The following is an 8,543-nucleotide window of genomic DNA, read 5'->3' as shown; positions in this document are numbered from 1 at the left end:
GCCTGTAATCCCAGCACTTTGGGATGCTGAAGCGGGCGGATCAGAAGGTCAGGAGATCGAGACCATCCTGGCTAACACAGTGAAACCCCGTCTCTACTGAAAATACAAAAAATTAGCCGGGCGTGGTGGCAGGCACCTGTAGTCCCAGCTACTTGGGAGGCTGAGGCGGGAGAATGGCATGAACCCGGGAGGCGGAGCTTGCAGTGAGCGGAGATCAGGCCACTGCACTCCAGCCTGGGCGACAGAGCGAGACATGAGACTCCATCTCAAAAAAAAAAAAAAAAAAAGATGAGGTCTTTAGGATGCTGAGCACTTAAAATCTAAGCATCCAGAATATTATTAAAATAATTTTAATTAGAGATATGATTTGTAAATAAATGAAAATTCACATATTGTGGTAATATTTCAACAGCATTTTTTTGCTGATAAATGTGTATCATTAAACATATTAAGCGTCTTCTTTCAAGCAGCACTATTCAAAATGTGGTCCATGGGCTTCTGGTGGTCATGAACTATTTGTTACAAGTTCACGATAAATATGGCAGTGACAGTCAGCATTTAGAGACTTTTACAGCAATTTGGTAGAGTAATTTAGTGTCTATTGAATGTAATCATAAAGAAATAAAACTTTTATTTTGATTGTTTGTGGCTTATTATTTTAATTTTCTACTAATTTCTTTTTGTTTTGTTTTAACCATAATAGCAGTACATAATGGATGGGAAACTGCAAAAAAGGATTTCACACAGATAATTTGAAAAACATTGTTTTAAAGCATAGAAAACAATCCTAATTTATGTATAATGTATAATATCCTAATTTATTTTATAAATTAGCTTAGCCTTGAAATAAAAACCTGACAAATATCCCACAATAAGAAACCTACAATTACATTGAGTAAAATATTAGCAAATCCATCCAGTCTCAAATTAAAATACTAATATGCTATGACCAAGTTGAATTTTGTTTTTTTTTTTTCTTTAACTTTTAAACTGCAGTGATGGATTAATTTTTAATAATGTGTTATTTATGTTATAGTATTGGCTTAAAAGAGACAATAATATAATTACACTGCTAAATATTCATGAAAAATTATTTCATGAACAACAAAACAGGATATTAAGCAGTAATGAGTACAACTTTTCATAATCATATATTTACTTAGTAGAAGAAATCTGAAATATTATAAACTAAAACATTTACAGTGGCTGTTTTTGTTTTGATTTATATTTTCTTCTTTTGTTTATTGCTATGTTCTAAACTTTCAATAATGCCTTTTTTTTTTTTTTTTTTTGAGACGGAGTCTCACTCTGTCGCCAGGCTGGAGTGCAACGGTGCGATCTCGGCTCACTGCAACCTCCACCTCCCAGGTTCAAGCGATTCTCCTGCCTCAGCCTCCCAAGTAGCTGGGACTACAGGTGTGTGTCACCATGCCTAGCTAATTTTTGTATTTTTAGTTGAGACGGGGTTTCACCATGTTGAAGAGATCAAGAGATCATGAGGTCTCCCAAAGTGATTGGATTACAGGCTTGAGCCATTGTGCCCTACCAGTACTTTTTTTTTTTTTTTAAGAGACAGGATCTTGCCCCGTCACCTAGGCTAGAGTACAATGGCACGATTATAGCAAACTGCAACCTTGAAGTCCTGGGCTCAAGTGTTCCTCTTATCTCAGCCTCCCAAGTAGCTGGGACTACAGGTGTGTACCACCACTCCTGGCTAATTTATTTATTTATTTGTTGTAGAGATAGGGTCTTGCTATGTTGCCAAGGCTGATCTCAAACTCACAGCCTTAAGTGATCCTCCTGCCTTGACCTCCTAAAGTGCTGGGACTAGAAGCGTGAGCCACTGTGCCTGGACTATAACATATATAATTTTATGTAATAAGTTAAAAAATGTATAGTCATTATCGGTATAAAACATTGCGTGTGCCTGGAGTCTAAATGCCTATAAAACATGTAAGGATTTAATATTACTCACTTACAGGTTTACACGTTTTCTACCAGCTTGTTTTGGAAGTAATTTACTCAATGGCTCATTTTAGTTTCATCTTCAGGAATGAGCAATTTGTAATTGACAAAGAAAAGCAATAAAAAAACCCATTAGCATCTCTCAAACTACTGTGCATTACATGCATTTGCATTAACAAAGACAGACTTTTTGTTCTCTGAAAAGTATCAGGTCTTTTTTTCTCCCCGCGCTGTGGCCTTACTTATTTCCCAGGTAACAGGGTCCAGTCTTCTTCCCTTGAAATTTCCCTCCCCTGATGGGTCTGCCTTCTAGATAGTTCCTTTCTTTGTTTATGTGATTACTCTGAACTTCCCACCCTTCTTTACTGCCTACCTGTCGAATGCTTTTTCTAATAGTTCTAGTCATCGATAATCAACCTTGGGTTTGACTCACGTTGTGACTGATGAAATCTTTTTTTTGAACTGCAAGTAGGAAAAGCATCCACTTTTTTCTTTGAACACTTAAATCACATGATAGCATTATTTATTATAAAATCACTAATACTCTCTAAATGTCTTGCCGAAATAATTTAGTTCAGTAGTCCCTTTCCTTTCATGTGTATTTAGACTAGATTCCTTAAAGAAATCATAATTTCTTTTAGAAGAATACTTGTCACACACACCAAAAAACAACCCAAAGTGATTGTGTTGAGTGAAAAGAACAAGGTGAGAAACTGTGAATGTATTTAATAGTATTGCATCTTCATTCGTTCTCTCAAAAGAATATTTGCTGAATATTTACTATGTGACAGTTACTGCTGTAGGAGCTGGTGATATGACAAGGAACATACAAGATGGGATCTTTGCCATCAAGTTGCACGCATGTATACGTACATGCATATGTGCATATGCATAGACATAGAGTAAAACATCAGTCTGCAACAAAACAGATTAAGAGGACAGAGAGTGTATACTGGTTATTCTTCATCATCTATCTAGATCTATTCTCTGCCCTTTGCTGCTTGGCTCTTTGTGGCTCCTGTTTTCTATTGCTCATGAAGAGCGAATGCCCTGTTCTTTAGGAAAACATTGTTGGGCTTTTAGACGGTGGGCCAGGAAGGCAGATCCCATTCTCTGTTATGGGACATTTCATCAGAAGTGAGTGGAGACTTGGAACTAATGGGACTTTTGCAGATTACTGACAGTTCTGGGGACTCAACAAAGATGGCAGTGGTGTGGCATGGTCCTCGTTCAGGAGAGGGGTGCCACCTTTTAAACAAAGGAAACAGTCAAGGGAAGCTGAGATTTATGTTCAGTACAGAAGGCTTTCTGAGGAGGTGCCCTGTAAATTGAAGTCTGATTGAATTGAGAAAGCGAGTCATTCAAATATCTGAGTGAAGAGTGTTCCAGACAGAGAAAACCACAGTGCAAAGGAAAGTGAGGAGCAGCAAGGAAGCCAATGTGGCTGATGAAGTGACTGAGGGGGTAGTGATAGGAGCTGAGGGTGGAGAGGTAGCCAGAAGCTGGCTACATAGAGTTTTTTAGGCCATATTTTGAAGACTTAACAAAAAATTATGAGTGAGGTTGGAAGGCATTCAAAGGTTTCAACTTTGCGATTTGAAAGTGACAAACTATGACTTACATTTTAAAAAGATAACTGATGGCTGTGTGGCAAATAGACTGTGAAGGGCAGAAGTGAAAGCCAACAGGCCTATGACACTAGAAGACTAGGTGACTCAGGACAGAAAGTTGTACCGGGGTTGCAAGTGGTGAAGGTCGTGAGTGGTCGGATTTAGGAAATATTTTGAAGGTAGAGCTTGCAGGATTTGGTGGATTGAATGTAGAATGTGAGAGAAAAGTGCGAAGTTCAGGATGGCTATAATGATTTTGGCCTGAATAACTGGAAAAATGGAGTTGGTATTTATTGACATGGGGAAAACTATGGGAAGAATTTGGGTGGGAAATGAAAGTTCCATTTTGGACATATTAAGTTTGAGTGCATTTCATATATTCAGTGCACATGGAGAATAGAGGGTTGAATATTTGAATCTGAAGTAAAATGGAGAGATTGGTGTTGAAGGTAAGATGTGAAGCTTGTTGCTGAATGTGGCATCTAAAGCCAATTGGGTTGGACGAGATCATTTATAGATAAGCACTGAGCAGGTGCTTTGCTGCATTCTGAGGATGGGAACAGGGCTTCATGGGCACAAGATCTTTGCAATCACGCAAGACCTCTTGCTCAGAAGGGCCCCATGCTTTGTTGAGTGCTCTGCTCTCACTATCTTGAAACTTTTAATAATTTTTGAATAAGAGCCCTGCATTTTCATTCTGCACTGCACCCTGCAAATTATGTAACGGGTTCTAGTTGGGAACATAAAGATCCAGCCAAAGAAAGAGCCAATGAAGTAGACCGAAAACCAAGCAAGTGTGAGGAGGTGTCATAAAAGCCAAGGGAATAAATTGTGTGACATGGACAGCATGACCCACAGACTCAAAAAGATGCTGCAAGGTCAAATTACCTCAGGACTGAACATCAACCGGATTTAGCAACTTGGGTGTGCTTGTCGCCCATGCTGGAGTGGGTTGAAGAGAGAAGAAAAGAAAAAATGTTGAATGTGAACAACTTTTTTTTTTTTTTTTTACAATGGCCCTGCCTCCCACAGCTTTCTTTCTTTCAGTTTTAGACGCAAAACAAAAAAGTTTAAAGGAAAATGTGACTTGAAAGGAAAGGAACAAATTTCCAAAGACTTGGGGGAGTGAATGCAGAGCCTGGTGCGGACGGACAAGGTCTGCAGACGGAGGGCAGAGGTGGTGGAAGGGGCCAGGGACCTGCAGGCCTCCCCCTGGAACTGGGACTGGTCTCCGTCAGCTGACGTCAAGGTCAGCTCCCCCGCGGAGCTGACTTCAACAGCCCACAACTGTGGGGCTTCAGCAGCCACGCCAGCCCAGCCTAGCTCTCAGTAGGTTTGGTCGTTCATGCTGAAAAATAAATATTAAAGCCTGTCCCCTGTCTACTGCCTCCCCCAACTGCACAGACGCCAGCCTCTAGGCCTGACTGCCGGAGAGGTGGAAACACTGGCCACCAGCCCGGCAGCCCCTACAGGCCCCCCAGATGGGCTGCCTCAGTCCTCCTCTGAGAGCTGCAGATCCTCCAGCTTGTCCTCCGGCCCCTGGGCCAGCCGCTGCAGCTCCCCAGGGGCCAGCCCCGCCTCTGCGTCTGGGTCTTCATCCTCCAAGTTGCTGCTGTCCTCCTCGCCCTCCTCCTCGTCCTCTTTATCCTCTTCCACCCCATGCCGACTGCTCAGGGGCCCCAGTATCCCTCTTTCCAAGAATCCCTCGGTGTCGTCCTCTTCACAGCTGTTCAGGTCAAAGAGGTCTTTAAATTGCTTCCTGTCCTCATCCTTCCTGTCAGCCACCTTCCTTCGTTTGATCTCAGGGAAGTTCAGGTCTTCCAGCCGCTCTTTGCCACTGATCTCCAGCTGGATCTCCCGGTCATGCAGCTTGCGCCAGTGGCTGTAGTACAAGGTCAGGGGGGTCCCCTCTTCCAGGGTCAGCTTCTGCCAGGCTTCCACTGCCTGCAGAGACGCCAAAGGAAACCCTCTGGCGGCGGCTGCAGATGTGTTCCGAGTTCTCCTGAACCTTCCCCAGCAGCTGCTGCACCTGCCGGCAGTAGTTGGCCACCTTGCACTCCCGGAGGAATGACTTCAGCTGCAGGACCACAGGCAGCGCCAGCTCCGGGAAGCCGATGCAGTGCGCCTGGCTGTGCAGGTACTCCAGGGTGAGGTTGTACAGCTGCTCCACCAGGCCGTCCTGGTACGCCTTCTCCTGCAGGTTGACATTGGACAGCTTCAGGATCACAGAGAAGTTGATGGGCTTGGAGCTCATGCGCCCTGGCTTCCTGCTGAAGTCGACCTGCTGGAACATCTCCAGGATGAAAGGCAGCACTGGGATGAAGGCCCCCGAGCTCCCCGAGAGCAGCGTCAGGGCACGGATGCAGTGCATTCACAGTGGGTAGAATCGGGCAGTGGGGATGAGCTTGATACAGCCAATGATGACCTGAGCAAGGGAGTAGACCAAGGGCTGGAGGGCTTCGCTGGGGCCCACAGTGCTCAGGACCCGGCACCACAGGAAGAGGCAGTGCATGTACTGCCAGTTGTACACAGACATTTCCTTCTTGCGGGTGGTCATGGCGTTGCGCAGGTGTATGGCGAGCTGGCGGATGTAGAGGAAGGCGTGCTGGTAGGCCACACCCGGCTCCAAGGCCAGCAGCTCCCTCAGGGTCCGCTGCATGAAACTGATGAAGGGGAGGGCACCAGGCAAGGTGAACTTGCAGTTCCTCACATACATGATGTACATTTGCTTGAGGACGGGGCCAAGGAAAGTGTCCTTCTTGTGCCGGCAGACTCTGCTGAGGACCAGGAAAGCCAGCACCCGCAGGGACTCCTCCCCTGTGCTCCATACGACCACCATTCTCTTGAGCAGCATGCGGCACTGCTTGGGGAAGGTCAGGAAGCAGGGCACCAGCACGCTGATGTGCCACAGCACGGCCGCCAACACCATTGTCTCCGCCACACAGGACACCAGCTGTATGACCGAGCCCAGGTACGCCTTGATGTCCACACGGAGCTTCCCCCAGAGCGGGCTGCTGGACAGCTGCAGCATCCGGCTGCTGGACAGCTGCAGCATCCGGCTGCTGGACAGCTGCAGCATCCTGCTGCTGTCCTTTGCCGCCTTTCCAAACAGCAGCTTCTGGAGACAGCCAATAAGGTCTCTGATGCAGAAGGTGACCAGAGCATTGAACACAGCACTGTCCGTGACCTGGAATTTGTTGGCCTCAGCACTTTCCTGGTCCCCTTGGGTGGTGGCCACAGCTGCTCCGAATGCCTGTACCACTTCATGGAACAGCTTTGGAGTGAGGCGTTGCTTTGCTGCCTGCTTCCATCTCTCAACCATGGCGAGGGTCACAGGAACACAATTCTTCTTCCCCTTCAGCCCTCTGGGGACTCTGTCCCCATCTTCCCCTCCTCCGCTCCATCCTCATCCTCACTGGCTTCCTCCAGCACATATGGCAGGGAGTGGAACGGCTCCTCTTCCTCCTCAGAGCTGTCCGAGTCGCTGAAGTTTAGCTGGCTCTGGTCATTCTCCTGCAGGAACTTGTAGAACTCGGGGTCTCTGTCCTTCAGCTGAGAGAGCTGATCTTTGTGCTCAGAGGCACGGCCTTTACGCCGGCTGGCCGAGGGGCTCCCGCCCGGCTCATCCGGACTCCGGGCAGCCTCGCGTGCCTCCCGCGTCTCCGCTTCTGGAGAGTATTCGGACTTAGAGTCAAAGCCCGAAGCTAGGAACTCGTCCACCGTCAGCTCCGCCAGGCGCCTCCTGCGGCGCCGCCCACCTGCCATGACACCAGCCCGCAGCTGGCGCCCCACTTCCGGCCCCAGAATGCCGCGCGGCTGCGCACTTCCGTCGCCCAGGCCCCGCCGCGCCACGCCCAGCCGAGTGGCTCTACGGTTCTCCGACCGCAGCGCCCGCGGCCTCCGGGCGGGAGGGCGCGTTCGCGTGCTCGGTGCGGGCAGCCCCGGTGGGGCCCAGATGCGCCTCCCGCTCGGCGCCCGGCTTCGTAGGACGCGGCGACGCTGGTGTCCGTCCTGGGGAAGAGAGACCAGGAGTCCCGCCGCGCCCGCAGCCCACCCGGCGTTCCGAGGGCACGCGCCTGCGAGAACGCCAGGCTGCGACGGCGGGGCCCCTATGCAAAGAGCTCCCACAAATCAACAATAAAAAGCAGAGGGTACAGGAGAAAGCGCGAATGGCGGTGGGAACCGCACTGATGTTGCCAGCTCGACAGAAGACGGGCGACCCGAGAGCCAGGCTGGCTTCGCCTCTGATCCGCAGAGACCAGGCCAGCGCCACGAACACCATGCAGGGCGCTCCCCGTCCATGGCCCTCTGGGTGCCGACGGCGGCTCTTCTGCGGCCTTTCCCGGGGACGCCGCATGGGGCGAAGGCGGTGGGGAGGCCGGCGCCTTCCTTCCTGCTACCAGCCTGACACCCAGGTCCCCGGGCCTGGACAGCCAGACCCCGTGACAGGGTCGCCCCGGGGCGCAGGCGCGGATCCCCCAGACCTGGCGCTGAAGGGGGCGCGTGAGCCGGACGCGGGCAGAGTGCCCTCAGGGTCCCATTCGGCCTCTTGGTGCAGCGGGGCCCCGTGGCTCCCCAGAGGAGAGCAAGTTAGGGGGTCGGGGGAGCGGGGATGGCTTCCGGTGGAGGAGGAGGGCGAGGCCTAGGGGGCTTCTCGGAGGAGGAGGAGGGCGAGGCCTGGGGGGGCTTCCTGGAGGAGGAGGAAGGCGAGGCCTAGGTGGGGCTTCTCAGAGGACGAGGGCAAGGCCTGGGGGGCTTCCCGGAGGAGGAGGAAGGCAAGGCTTAGGGGGGCTTCCCGGAGGAGGAGGAGGGCTAGGCCTGAGGGGGGAGCTTCCCGGAGGAGGAGGAGGGCTAGGCCTGGGGGCGGGGCTTCCCGGAGGAGGAGGATGCAGACCCGGGGCTCAGCGCTGGAAGGATCCGCGTCCAAGGTCTAGTCCCCGAAGCCTCTCGGGAGGCCGGGCGGGCGGC

At 50.0% G+C, this 8,543-nt stretch overlaps 1 protein-coding gene across 1 annotated transcript; it reads right to left on the bottom strand.

Annotated features, from left to right (window-relative positions):
* Positions 1-4,922: 4,922 nt before the first annotated feature.
* LOC117979358 (nucleolar complex protein 2 homolog) lies at positions 4,923-7,281 on the bottom strand. The gene is given in 2 exon segments (XM_034954136.3): positions 4,923-5,523; positions 5,525-7,281. Coding segments are annotated over 2 exon segments (1,830 nt in total). The 5' UTR covers positions 6,898-7,281; the 3' UTR covers positions 4,923-5,066.
* Positions 7,282-8,543: the final 1,262 nt, after the last annotated feature.

This window comes from Pan paniscus, chromosome 13 (genome assembly GCF_029289425.2).
Source record: "Pan paniscus chromosome 13, NHGRI_mPanPan1-v2.0_pri, whole genome shotgun sequence".
Taxonomy (NCBI): Eukaryota; Metazoa; Chordata; class Mammalia; order Primates; family Hominidae; genus Pan; species Pan paniscus.
Note: the sequence above shows the minus strand (reverse complement) of the source record. Positions and strands in the feature narration are given on the sequence as shown.